Source organism: Lepidochelys kempii, chromosome 11 (assembly GCF_965140285.1).
Source record: "Lepidochelys kempii isolate rLepKem1 chromosome 11, rLepKem1.hap1, whole genome shotgun sequence".
In the NCBI taxonomy this organism is placed as follows: Eukaryota; Metazoa; Chordata; order Testudines; family Cheloniidae; genus Lepidochelys; species Lepidochelys kempii.
This window is the reverse complement of record NC_136390.1, coordinates 12,776,551-12,791,338: the sequence shown is the minus strand read 5'-3', so window position 1 is coordinate 12,791,338 and position 14,788 is coordinate 12,776,551. Positions and strand designations below refer to the sequence as shown.

The 14,788-nt window shown below is 44.8% G+C and overlaps 1 protein-coding gene across 10 annotated transcripts in view; it reads left to right on the top strand.

The window, feature by feature from the left end:
* MUC13 (mucin 13, cell surface associated) overlaps positions 1-6,459 on the top strand; it is a 34,250-nt gene extending 27,791 nt beyond the window's left edge. For all 10 annotated transcript variants that reach the window (XM_073304703.2, XM_073304705.2, XM_073304702.2 and 7 more), the window contains 3 exons: positions 2,392-2,479; positions 4,145-4,358; positions 5,843-6,459. In XM_073304703.2, the coding sequence (XP_073160804.2) occupies positions 2,392-2,479; positions 4,145-4,358; positions 5,843-5,893 (353 nt within the window). In that variant the 3' untranslated portion in view covers positions 5,894-6,459. The remainder of the gene's footprint in view (positions 1-2,391; positions 2,480-4,144; positions 4,359-5,842) is intronic.
* The last annotated feature ends 8,329 nt before the right edge of the window (positions 6,460-14,788 follow it).

Here is a 14,788-nt window from a genome sequence, read left to right as displayed (position 1 = left end):
TAAGAAGGCTTTTGGGTTCTTACTTCTAATGCCTTTTCTAAAACAATTTAAGAAAACCAATTGCTTAAAATATGCACAAATGCAACAGCAAGGTTATGAATTTAAAGACAATCTTGGGAAATTCTAACAATAAAATTCAGAGGGCAACATCAACTCACCCGCACACCATATGGTGTCTCTCAAATATATACATTTAACAGACTAACTCATGATCCAAAATAGTACAGCATTACTAGTACTAAAGGTTGTGTGGGCAAAGTGATAGTCTCAATTATACCTCTTCCCCTCCACCCCACTATCTTCAGAGTAAACCTTTAGAGACACTTTGTACCCTCATTGCCTACAGTGTAGCTGCACAGAGCTAAGTGACTGGATTTTAGTAGGCAACTGCATTAATAATGTGCAAGAGGAAATGGAATCCAGTTCACGCTCTCTGAGGGCAAATCTCCACTACCGCTTAAGTCGATCTCACTTACGTCGCTCAAGGGAGTGAAAAAAACACCTTCCTGAGTGATGCAAGTTACAGCGACCTAAGCGCTGTTCGCACCGATGCTATGACGGCAGGAGACGCTCTCCCGCTGACATAGCTTCTGCTGCTCACGGAGATGGAGTAATTATGCCAACAGGAGAGCACTCTCCCGTCAGCATAGAGTGTCTTCACTAGATGCACTACAGGGGCACCGCTGCGCTGATGTAGCACTTCTAGTGTAGATCTGCCCTCAATTGTGTTGACTCTGCAGGAGTAAAGAGCAATGAAAAGTTATTTTACTCACCAAAGTTAGCAAATAAGATTCTGATTACTCTATCTTAAAGCAGACACTGAAGCGGCAGCATTATGGAGTTGTGCAAATGTAGTTTGCTTAATTCCATGTGGATTTTTTTTTAAACTCCTCCACACTGTAGATGGAGAAAAAACATAGCTGCAGCACCCTGGCATTGAGCAGCTGGTTTTCATTATTCCACAGTGCTTCAGGCAATTACACAACTAAAAGCATCAGAAAAAACGTCATCCTAAGCAAGTGTAAAAGAGAACTTCCCTTCTGAAATTTCCTCCCCAAATTGATCAACTCAATGATTCTTGACTCAGGAGTTCATAGTGTTGTCACAAACTTTAATCTACACAACAGCCCCATGAGGTCAGTATGAGGCCCATTTTATAGAAAGACAGTTGAGGCAGAGTGTGTTTAAATGATTTGCCCTGGTCATATAAGAAGTCTGTAGCAGAACTGGGAATTAAACCCAGCCCTTCTGGCTCATACTTGCACCACAAGCCCATCCTTCCTCCCCTGTGAAGAGATAAACATTTAAACGTTCAGAGCATACCTAGCTGGAACTTTCCTTCATGCCCCAACCCCCATAACAATTGAACGAAAACAATTTTTTAATGATTTTTTGGGGAGGGTAAATAAGGGCTTTAGGAAAACTGGGGCGGGGGGGGGTGTTTTGTTTTCACAGACAAAATTTGGAAAATAGCAGCCAGTCAGGAGAAAAAAATCATTTTTTCCCACCCTTCCATCAGTTGTAACTGTACAAAGGGATTTTCTCCAATTTTTCAAAAACTCCAGCCTTTGACTGAGAGCAAACAGGTGATATTTCAGTACAAAAAGAAAATATGTCAGTGAAGCACAAGCAAATGTAAATAGGAGGTTGCAAAAGAGGTTAATTTGCAACCTTAGACCTTGAGCCTGCACTGGGGTCTGCTGGTATGGAACATGTGCTGAGGACCATTTACTTCAAGAGAACTCTTCACCCATGCAAAGGTCTTTACTAGCAGAGCCTAATGCAGGAGCAGGAGTTTGCTGATGGCAAGTGTAACCCACCGGTGAGTGTTAAAGAGTCTCCCCCTCCCCCGTGCACATCCACAGAGGACATGAGTTGTTGTAATCCCTACACGTACAGGTTTAGCTCTTTAGTTCGAGCTGTAGTAGCTTATACTTTTAGCTCTGGAGGTTCCTAGTTCAATCCCCAGTGTGTGTTGGCCAAGATAAGATGGCAGATGTCATGTCAGTGGGGGTGATCCAGGATTCAAACTGCTATGGGCCTCAGATGCTTTGGATGAGCTTCCTTTGAGCTGAAAAAGTATGTAACTCACTGGTGAGTGGGTGTTATGGGGTCCCCGTCTGCAGATTCACAGCGGATATGAAGTGTTACAGTTCTCTCTGAGCTTTAGCTCAAACTATAGCAGCTTATGCCTTTAGCTCTGGAGCAGACGGGTTCAATCCATGATGGTGGCCATCTCATAAGCACTGCCCCAAGAGTAATAGCATGAAAGACAGATACGTTTTGATGGTACAGAATCTATTTTACTCCAAAATATATTCTGATTGTAGAAAAGGAGAGGTTCCCTTGTATATCATGTTTGCTATGAATTTTTAATCTCTCTCTTTTCAGATTCCTTGTTGATCCTTATCATTGTGGCTGTCCTATGTGGGGCTCTGATCCTGGGCTTAGCTGCAGGACTCATTTTCACTTCAATGAGGTACAAATAGTTGCTTGCTAGGCACTTAAACACAAGGGAGATTGCTAAACTCTACAGAGTGGGCTAGTTTCAAAAAGAGGGGCCAGATTTTTAAAGCTGCCAATGCAATTGTCTCTCTATTTGGGACACATCATTACCACCATTTTGCATGAAGGTAAGGTATTTTTCCCTTTGAATGTGTTCCTCTAACAATTTGTGTGCTGTCATGAGAAATGTGTGCTCACATTGTTGAGAATCTGGCCCTGGGTGTCTGTTTCCAAAATACGCAAATATGGCTGAAATGTACCCCCTCCCCCTGCTTAAAGCCTCTAAATTCATATCTCTGCCACAACACACAACCAGAAAGGAGGTCAGACTCCACCCCTTGAGCCCAGGGACAGACTGTGGAGCTCAAGTTCAGCACCTCTGTGGTCCTCCTTAGCCACGTGGGTTGCCCCCTGTCCAGGTTTTCCCGGGATCATCCCTTTTTTTGAGGTAGCTGTTGTGGGAAATCTGTAAGTCTTCTTGGGACAGTAAAAGTCCTGGGTTTTCTCAGAAAGTTTCTCAGGGATGCGGGCTGCATCTGCACTGAGCCCCAATGGGCAGACAGGGCTGCCAGGTGGGAAGCCAATGAGGGTGAGCTCCAGGAGGTGGGACAGGACTGGCTGCAGGGCCAACTCGTGGTTGAGGGACAGAGAGTGGCAATAACAAGAAGGCTGGGGTGCTGCAGGGCCAACCTACCCTTAAGCAAGCCACCAGGTAGGCAACAGGGACCAACCCAGGGTGTCCAGCAACAGGGGCTGGGGTCATGGGCTCAGAGCAGCAGAAGATGGGGGCATAGCCTAGGTGCTTGAGGCCATAGGAAGAAGAGGGGCTGGGGTGGGCCTGGCTTGGGGCTTCAGGTTCCTCACCCTGGCATGGGTGGCAGAGGGAGATGGTACCTGCTGCACTGTGCCCTGGCATGATAGTGGGGTAGTTGGGTCTCTGGCATGTAACTGATAGGCATGTTGCAGTGTTCTATACCTCAGAGGGGGCAACCCCATCAGCCACTACTGTCTCTGCATCTTTTATCTGAGGTTCCCAGCCACTAGATCTGCCTAATCTTAAACCCAATGGCCCCTTTCTCAGCCCAGCTCCAATGCTCCCCTGTGCACTGGCCTATTCTGAATTGCCATGGAGCCTATGATCCTCCCAAGCAGGGGGTATGGAAGCCACTCAAGCATAGTCACTCTACCCTTGCCCACTCCTGGAGGAATACAATGTGGCATTTGCAGGGTGGAGGACCTTGATTGCATGTATGAAAGTAGCTTTTGTAATGGGTGTAAATTAACATACCAGTTTCTTGTTTGCATACACAGTTACAAGTGCAATTAGTGTTGTGTCAGGGAGAATTCCCTCTTCCCATGACAAAACAGAAAGGGGTTTCTCTGATCTCTGCCCCTCCTGGCACCTTAAACCATATTTGTAATAAGAAGTTTTGGGGCTTGCTTTATAAACTGTGCTGTCTGGCCTTTGTGACAAGTGATGTCATAGCATGCAGCAAGTGCACCAACACTTACTCTCATTGCACATTTCAAAAAGAGGGACAAGAGAGTGTGAAAAATAAGGAGGAGTGGGGGGTTAAATGGATCAAGATACATCTAAAAAGTTAAGCCTTGGAAAAGACGCTTTTCTTTTTCATTAAAGAGCAAATAAAAGGCAAAATCCAGAGAAGAGGCATTTGCTGAGAGAGGACTATTCAGATAACAGAGAAACACCTGGACTTGTTTCTGCCATCAACCCTGCTGCAAATGAGAAAATCTTTCCCACAATCCAGACTAGCAATGCTAGTCAAGTGAACCCTTATGAGATGGGACCACAAACAAGGAGACTTCCTGAGAGGGATTATGATGATGATGAGGTAGGTGATTCATACATGACTAAGAGAATGTATATTTTAACCCTAGTAATGTAGGGAAAGGGTGAGATCCTCACCTCCACTCCAGCCCCTTCATAGTGGGTAAAAGTGATAGAGTGGTGGGTCTGAAAGCCCTTGATCAAGCCCTGGAAACATACCCCTATCACTGGAGCTGAAGAAGACAGCTGTAGGCTGCCTTCTGAGGACCCCCTTAAAAGCCCTCATGCCTTTGTGCTGTGGGTAGAGCTGCAGGGGTGGGAAAGGGTGTCATGGGGGAGGCCACAGCATGCAGTGCTGCTGCCCAGGGAGGCTGTTGAAACTTAGACAAACTCTCAGAACTGTCTAATTTATACTGGGGGCCACTCCAGCCCGCCAGAGCAGCCCAGGTTTTGGAGGGCACGAAGGGGGCTTAAAGGGCCGTAAGAGGCATAACCGAGAACCTCACCCATTGCTTTAACACTGCACAGGGGAGCCCAACAAGCATAGACGAGTTACGCTAGAGGGTGTTTTCTGACACACTGGGATGCACTGCCTGGATTTTGGCTCTTTATACTCAGCTGGAGAACTGCGGTGCACCGTGGCACTTGGTGCGGCAGTTTTAATCACATTGAGAACATAGCGATCAATAAAAGGCATGTGCTGTATCCTGCGTGCGCCCCATAAATAACACATCGGTAGTACAGGCAGATGCGTGATTTCAGAGATTTCAGAAGTGAGCTGTAGCTCATGAAACCTTATGCTCAAATAAATTTGTTAGTCTCTAAGGTGCCACAAGTCCTCCTTTTCCTCCCTTCCCCCCCCATAACTTATATCGAATGTTAATTTTCCCAGGTTTTAGATTTTTTCCATCAAATTCAATTTCATCTGGAGCCTTGCAATCCTTGAACATTTGCACGCATACACACACATACCCCTCTTTTAGGGGAAAAAGTGTTTTTTAAATGTTTGGCATCCCAATTTTGCAGTCCTGGCTTAGGGAAAACACCCACGTGAAGTGACTTGGAGTTTTGTCTGGATACAGAGTGCAGAATTGGACCTTGAATATCCAAAGCCTTTTAGAAAAGTATTTTAGGTCCACCTCAGTAAGGACCTGATGCAGCAAACTGTCCCTATTTAGTAAAGAACTTGTACAAGGGCTTTAATTTTAAGCACATGCTTGTGCTGAATTGAGGCCTAATCCTTGAATCCGAGAAACATGGTAAATTTTACATTGTGTAATATACAAAAACTGCTGATAAAAAGGAACTAATTACTTCAGGTAACAATCACTTGATCTGATTTAGCCAAATAGTGATTTTGTCAGACTTTCCTGACTGATCAAGATTAACTTTTCACAGATGAAAACGTATCTTGAAAAATAATTGCCCCAAAACTCTCTGTTTTCCATCAAAGCTCAAGTTAGGCTGAGGAAGGGCTACTGCAGTAGAACACATGAACACTGACCTGTATTTTCTGTCCCATCAACTTGTTCATATTGCTTTTTCAAGTTTGAAACGACATCAAAGGGTGATGGCTTCAGGCTTCAGCGCAGATACTGAAATTAAGCAGAACAAGAGACCAGCAGCTTGGAGAGATATGAGAACCATGACAACAGACCACAGTCGATGGGTTCTGCAGCTTCATCACCAACCAGAGGATTTTCATTGGCTAGCAATTAGAATGCTTAAATTGATGACAAATTCTGCAGACGACTTTTTAAATGAAGACAGCAATCTGAAGGAGACATCTGTATAACTAATCTGCTTAAATAAGTGAAAATTAAAATGGGGACAAGATGTATTTAAGGACACTATGGGCTTGTCCATCACAGATTGTGTCTACACAAGATTTTTTCAGGAAGCCTCCCACCCTTGCAGCCTTAGCAGTGGCAGCCATAGTGGGAGAGCTAGCGTATACAGGGCACCAGCATTTTAACCCCGGTGTTGTCTAACTCTATTCAGAGAAGGTCCAGATGACATGGTGATGACAGCCATCTGAGCTGGTCTGCACCAGCACTCTTGCCATTGCTACCACGGGCAAAGATGTGTTAACATCATGAAAAACTGCCACACAAAAAAAGTAGTGTAAGTCCAGGCTACAAAGAACAGTCTCCCAGATTTCATACTGCTTTGGGTTCCAAATAGATAGCGCTGTCTTGGGAACATTCAAACAGATGAGCTCCAATCTCAACTGGAGCCCCTAAGTGTTGCTATAAAACAAATAATAAAAGATCTGGTTTCAGATTCCAACTCTTGCTTGCCACAGCCCCTTCATGTTGGAGGGTCTTCAGTTCTGTGAGACCCAGATGGAGGCCTGAACCTGGTGTCCAGAGCCAGGGCTTCGGTCTGAACCCATTTACACTTCCCTCCGCATACAATGGCAGGGCCACTACCTCCCAAGGATGCCTTTTACAAAAGCATTAGCTTCCCATCACATATCGTTTGTGATCACTTTCAGCTTCTCCGGACGTAAGCCTGGTATAAAGCATATTTCTACTAAGCTTCCTGAAAAGAATTGTTACTTGGATTTTTTCCCCCTTATTATTTTTATTATTCAATTTTGCTGTCTTTTTACATTCAGTAAATCTTTTTTAATATGATACCTAATCCATATTTTACTGTATAATTTATCATATAATGTCTCCATTGATTAGCACTAGCATTTCAAACTCTGTATATATATTTAAAAAGGTTAGGTGCCTATAAAATATAATTTAATTTAATTTAATTACCATGTTACAGTTTGTGATTTGTGTTCTTGGGACATACAAACTAACTTGTGTTCTATTAAACACAGCACTTGCTCAATAAACTGACTTTCATATAATGCTGTTCACAGAGATGTGGGGTTCCCTTGCACACATCAGACCTGTCCTCTGCACCCTACACTGGCTCCCACAGAATATCAAATCAAGTTCAAAATCTCAGTCCTCCTCTTCCAGGCACTCTATGGTCTGGGGTCAGGGTACCTAAAAGATTGACTAAAGCCGCAGGATGAAAACCATGATGGAGCTCTTTATAGTAAGGGTAAAGCTCGTCTGTGCAGGAGACAGAGCTTTCTCAGGAGCCAATGTGAGACTCTGAATGAGCTCCCACAAGAACTAAGGATCACCACAAACCCCACCCCTTCCACTTTAAGTGAAAGGCACATTTCTTTTACCTGCTCTCTCTAACATAAATACATAGCAGTGTGTGTTATTTAAAAAAAATCAAAACAAAACACTCCACTGCACACACTTCTTCCTCAGGGGAGAGGAGAAGAGAACAAACACAGGACAGATGCTAGTCATGTTACTTAATGAGCAACTGAAGATGCTCAGATACTACACTGATGAATGCAGTATAATTAGTTGTAGGTGTCTGAATACAGCTTCTGAACATCCCCAAAGGCAGAGAGGGGTTGGATCCAGGAGTCTGGTTTGTGCCCACCTTGCATTCAGATGATCAAATTAGAAATATTGGTTAAATCTCAATGTAGTGATGCTGCTTAGGGGTTTTGTACCCAGTGCCATTGACTTTCAATGAGAGTTGGGTGCCTAACTCCCAAAGGCCTCTGAAAATTCCAGCCTGGATTCTTAATGGTTCTGTGATATGCCAGCCTTGGGTATATGATCATCTATCTTTCTTCTGGCTGGCCCCTATGCCCATAACAGTCTGCTACTTTCTCCCAGGTAAGGAAGTTCTCCATTAGCTCAGAATGTAGAGGCTTTTGGTTTGGGGACTACAGGTCTGCTCCTGCTGATACCTATGACACTTGTATGCAGCTATGCACTTCGTCAATACTTTAAATGTTCTAACGCAACCAATATGTGACTGGAAGGATACCAGCCAGTTGTGAAGAATGGAGGATGTGCCAAGTGGTTCTGATATTTTTCATGGGCCCTCTCTGATAAGCTTCAATATTTGAATGATTATTCTTTAGTCTTACTTCATGTCCTCTGATAAAGTCACACCAGACAACTGGCCATCTGGGGTTGACCCCACACTGGCAATGACAGAGTTAAAGGCAGTCAGAGATCCCAATTAGTCCATTTTGTGACACCTGGAGGGGAGACAGGTAATTAAGGATTAGATCCAACTGGGGATAGCCAGACTGGGTGGTTTCTATCAAGGAAGGACAGTGGGGCCAAAAGCAGTACACAAGAGAAGAGAGCTACAACAGTGAGCTTTTACCCTGGGACTGGTCCTGAAAGGAGAGGCTAACAGGGGTTCCAGGTGACTGCCAGTGGGGAGCCATCCTGAGAAGAAAACTCAGCAACAAACTGGGAGAAGCTGCACAGAGAGAAGAAGCTCCAAGGAGAGAGGAGTGGAGAGCACAGCTCCACGAGAGACACCTGCAAACAGGCAAAGGTAGGAAATAGCCAAGGGAACTAGCAAAGGATCATAAGAAACAGACCCTAGCTGCTTATCACCCAGAGGAGAGGGTGGGCCTGGGTTCCCTTGCACCCCCCCTACAGGAGAGGCAGTGTAAGCTGCAAGAGGAAAGGGGCAAGGACTACTGAGCCTACACTGGGGCTGAAGACCTGGTTCATGGTCACTAAGGCTTTAGGTTTTTGTTTGGACTTCTTGTTTCCCTAGGAGGGGTGAGGCTCTCAGCTGTCTGGATGAGTCATAAGAAGGAACAGACCACAGCAGGCATGTCTACACAGCAACCAGATACCTGTGGCTGGCCTGTGCCAGCAGACTTAGGCTTGTGGGCTTCAGGCAGAGGGGTGGTTTGGCAGAGATCTGAGGCTATTTCACTGCTGTATCCAGCTGGAGCCCAGGCTCTAGCACCCTGCAAGGTGGGAGGGTCCCAGAGCTCAAGCTCTAGCCTGAGCCCAGAAGCATTCACATCAGTGAAACAGCCCCATAGCCTGAGCCCCATGAGCCCGAGTCAGCTGGCATAGGCCAGCTGTGGGTTTTTCTTTGCTGTGTAGGCATACCCAGAATGGCCCAAGTAGCTGCATGCAGGGCATGACAAAGATGGATGGGCTCCAACACCAGCCAGGGATTGAACCTTCAATACTTTTCTACTCACAATGCTGGTCATGTATAAACCATGAAACACAAGCAACAGTGAGGCGTGGTTTGGTAGAGACTTGTGGACAGGTTCCAATTAAAAACAATGTACCTTAACCAGAATCTGAACACTTCTCATTTTTTGTTGCTGCTTCAGCATCTGTTCTTCAATAGGACCATATGTAGATGGTCCAGAATATCTTGACCATACTGTTCTGACCCAGCTGAATCCAAGATGTACTAGAAACCTTGCCAAGGCAGACTGATCTTGCAAGCTTTCGAGCCTGATGCCTAGACCAAATTGGTTCAGAGAAGCTTAGGATACAATGGTCCTATACTGAACTGCTGAACTTTTTGAAGTTCAGACATCACAATAGGTTTTTAGACTTTTCCATGGGTATTCCATATTCTAGTTAGTATTATGGCTGTATAGAAGTGCTGGACTATACCTACGTATAACGGTAATAAATACTTATAACAGAAATACTTCTTAGGAGATAAATAATACTCCAAACTATTCTGGTTAATAACTTCAGGACTCATGGGGATTATATCTGAAGATATATCAGTCTGCATCTTCAAAACCTACAAATGAATTTATTGATTTATGCAGTCAATATCTATGGATGCCTTAATTCTCTCTGCCAAAGTCTCAGTGAATAGATGTATTATTTTAATTAAGTTTAGTCTTTTCAGTGTGTGTGATTTTTTTTTTCATTTTTTTTTTTAAATTATGTCTTCTGGTAAGTAAAGCAAAAGACTGTCCATTGAGGTTTCTAATCTAAGAGAGATCTCCAGTTCTACCTCCTAATGTCAATGAATTTTTTAAAAATACATACAGCTGTTGGCTGTTAAAAACGTTTATGTAAATAATTATTAAAATCCTTTTTTTCTTGCAAAGCAAATCATAGGAATTTGAACTGTATTTGAAGGCTGAATCATGAGTTACTCTTTAATTAAATCTGCTGTATTATGCTCAGTAAGTTATTTGTGGGTCAATGACGAGACAGACTGCAAAAGCTGTCAGATGTTCATGTCATTTGAACACTGAGGAATTTTAATTGCATTCAAAGTTAACTTTCATAGCAGCAGCAACAGCATCCTCTGCTTGTGCTACAAGGGTCTGTCAGAGTTTCTTTTAAAACCCCTGTTCTTCAGGATTTCAGACTCAGCCATAAACATCTGATCTAGGCTGCAACTCTGTAGTTATAAAAGGCAAAGTGGGAGGGATTTGTTTTCAGTTTGGCTATTTTAAAGTATTTTTCTACTCTGAAATGTGTCTGGGAAAACAGCATTGTGGGGTTTTGTGATTATTGGCTTTTAGTTCAAAAGGTTATTCTAGCTGCCCAGCCTGCCAAATCAGCCTGGGATCTGAGAATGAAACTGGATCCAGTCCTCTTCTATTATTGCAAGTAACTGAGATTCTGCAGGCAAAAGTATAGACCCCTGCTAGTGATACATGTGGAATCCCACTGCAGCAAGACTGTGCCTTCAGTGGGGTATTACTTCCAGAGTCAAGACGGACACATGACCGGAAGCAAAGGATGTCATGTGACCCCTCTAAGAACTTCTCCCACCACCCTCTACCAATCAGGATGGGTTTCACACCCCCCCCCCGTAGGACTGCCGCGAGAGGAGATTTGACCAATCAGGGGTGTTCCGGGGTGGGGTGATCTGTCCAAAAGTGGGTCATGTGACCCATCTAAGAATTCTTCCCACCATCCTCTACCAATCAGGATGGGTTTCAGTCACAGAGAACATCCCTGAGAGTGGATTTGACCAATCGGGGGGAGTTCTGGGGCAGGGTGACCTGCCCAGAAGAGGGTTGTATTACCCCTCTAAGAACTCCCCCTACCACCCTCTTCCAATGAGAGTGCAGCATCACCCTCAGAAGCAGGAGGGGCTGAGGCAGCTGGGCTTTGTTTAAGAAATCTGCAAGTTCCATGTCTGTTTCTATCACCTCCCACTCATGCTCCCAGAGGGTCCTCACTACTTAACCAAGTCTTTTCAGACAGTTGGTCTTATAGAATCATAGAATATTAGGGTTGGAAAAGACCTCAGCAGGTCATCTAGTCTAATCCCCTGCTCAAAGCAGGACCAACACCAACTAAATCATCCCAGCCAAGGCTTTGTCAAGCCGGCACTTAAAAACCTCTAAGGATGGAGATTCGACTGCCTCCCTAGGTAACTCATTTCAGTGCTTCACCACCCTCCTAGTGAAATAGTGTTTCCTAATCCAACCTAGACCTCCCCCACTGCAACTTGAGACCATTGTTTCTTGTTCTGTCATCTGCCACCACTGAGAACAGCTTAGCTCCATCCTCTTTGGAACCCTCCTTCAGGTAATTGAAGGCTGCTATCAAATCCCCCCTCACTCTTCTCTTCTGAAGACTAAATAACCCCAGTTCCCTCAGCCTCTCCTCATAAGTCATGTGCCCCAGCCCCCTAAATATTTTTGTTGCCCTCCGCTGGACTCTTTCCAATTTGTCCACATCCCTTCTGTAGTGGGAGGACCAAAACTGGACACAATACTCCAGGTGTGGCCTCAGCAGTGCCGAATAGAGGGGAATAATCACTTCCCTTGATCTGCTGGAAATGCTCCTACTAATGCAGCCCAATATGCCATTGGCCTTCTTGGCAACAAGGGCACACTGCTGACTCATATCTAGCTTCTCGTCCACAGTAATCCCCAGAACTGTTGCTTAGCCAGTCGGTCCCCAGCCTGTAGCGGTGCATGGGATTCTCCCTTCCTAAGTGCAGAACTCTGCACTTGTCCTTGTTGAACCTCATCAGATTTCTTTTGGCCCAATCCTCCAATTTGTCTAGGTCACTCTGGACCCTATCCTTACCCTCCATCGTATCTATCTCTCCCCAAAGATTAGTGTCATCTGTGAACTTGATAAGGATGTAATTAATTCCATCATCCAGATCATTAATAAAGATGTTGAACAAAACTGGCCCCAGGACCGACCCCTGGGGCACTCCGCTTGATACCAGCTGCCAACTAGACATTGAGCTGTTGATCACTATCTGTTGAGCCTGACAATCTAGCCAGCTTTCTATCCACCTTATAGTCCATTCATCCAATCAATACATTTTTTAATTTGCTGGCAAGAATACTGTGGGAGACCATATCAAAAGCTTTGCTAAAGTCAAGATATATCACATTCACCGTTTTCTCCATATTGACAGAGCCAGTTATCTCATCATAGAAGGCAATCAGGTTGGTCTTGAGCTGCATCTTGTAATAAAGAAACCCAAAAGTTGTCCCCATCATAGGGTTCTGTGCTTTTTCACAACAGGTGACACAGCTGTGGAAAAAACACTCACTAAACTCAAAGGCTGTACGTACACTGTCAACAACGGCGTAACCATCTAGAAAGTAGGGGCCTACCTGTAATTCCCCACTCCGTAAAGCATGCCGTATCTGTATATTTTCTTTGAGCAGTATACAACAGCCACTGAATAAAGGGGGTCGAATATCTCTTTTTGTGCCTGTTATAGTTGTCTGGAGGAAGAAGATCTACTGTGTTAGGCTGCAAAAACATAAACCTGTACATAGCCATGCAGACAGATGCCAGTGTTATGTACCAGAAAGGATCTATACACAATTTTACCTCTGTGAATTTACCAGGGCCTCTCTATACAATATTTCCCATCTCTGTCATTTTCATGATCTCTTCTCTGTACAGGATACAGGCCCGTCTCAAATTTTTGACATCCTGCTAACAATAATATGCGAGCTCTTTCTGCAAGTCAAATGTCTCATATCTGTTTTCCTGATAGCAGTCAAGAAATGCTTTCTTGCTGGGCATCATGCTGTCTATGCCATAGTGCTCCACCTTGGGCATGGGCCCCATATAATTTTGGTTTTCTAAAGTGTTAAAGAAGTGTGGAAAATACCCTTTGCAACCTTCAAACCCCATTGCCTGAAGGAGCTTGCTAAGCTTCATAGGCAAAAAGTTAAGAGTCTATAAAACAAACGCCCAGGGCCTTAACTTCCACACACATTAGTTTACTACCCCGAGTTATAAGTTCTATGCACATCTTTTCCTTCAGTAACTGTCTAACGACAAAGTACGCATCGTAACCTTTGAAATTGTGCGCTAGGAAAGCATAGTCCCAGAACTTTTTGCCAATAAAGGTCTTAACAAAGGTAGAAAGACACTCACTGCCCTTAAATTCCCAGGATTTTTCCAGCTTTAGGAACATAGCAAAAATGTAATTGGGCACATGCAACCCCGTCTCCTGCGTGCATTCAAAATCATAAAAAATATACTTTTCCAATGATTTGGGCTTTCTAATGCTCTCCGTAAAACACAGGTGGCTATCTATATCACCAGTGATCAAACCCTGACACTGCCTCCCTTTACACCTGTGCCCCTTGTCCACATAAGACTAACACTTATCACACAAAGATTTAGACAGGCATTCGACTCGTTTTTTCGATGCGCAGTCGACGTGTCTGTCTAAACACTCTTTGGACCGACAATACAGTCTACAGCTAGGACACCTCGGCTGCACACCCACGCTGTCTGAGTATGTCGCACTCAAGGAGAGGCAGCAATGATACCTGCAAGAGTGGTCGTGACTGTACACCGTGTGGCAAAACTCACAATAATTTTTCGCACCAAACAACTTTTTCACATCCAGAACCCCATAATAATGCTCATCGTGCAACAGGATGAAAAAGGCTTGGGGTACACTGGGCCTCCCGTTTTAAAAAAAAAAACCCACCTACCTTTCGCCGCATAAAGCACCACCTGTATGTTGACTCCTAAATTCTGTTCAAATGCCGCTACATCACTGAGCATAATCTTTTTTTTTTTTTTATCTGACCACCCCAGTTTCTCATGCAACTTTCTCTCCCTGTCTAGCAATTTCGCATCTGTGGGTTTACAGACGGACATGACGGCCAAGAACCCGCCCGCAAAACACAGATTGGTACCAGTGTAAGTCAGGCCTACTAAACACCATAGGTGCCGACGTCCTCTCTTTCCCGTGGGTGCTTGACACCCCCCCCAGCCACTCTCCTGCCCCACCTCTTCCCCACCCCCATTCCCAGCCCTTCCCAAAGTCCCTGCCTCAACTCTGCCCCCTCCCTGCCAATATTCCAACTCCTTGCCCAAATGCCCATCCTGGTCCTGCCTCTTCCCCGCCTGCTCCCCTGAGCATGCCACATTCCCACTCCTCCCCCTGCCCCTGGAACATGCTAACACTGCCAAACAGCAGTAGGTGGAGGGGTGGGCATGAGGCGCACTCAGGGGAGGAGGAAGAGATGGGGCAGGGGGTGAGGGGAACTTGGCTGCCAGTAGGTGCAGAGCACCCACTAATTTTTCCCCGTGGGTGCTCCAGCCCCGGAGCACCCACGGAGTCAGCACCTATGCTAAACACTGTCTCTTTTTATGGATGATTTGACTACTAAGGGTAGAATTTAAAACTCTATGGCCACCC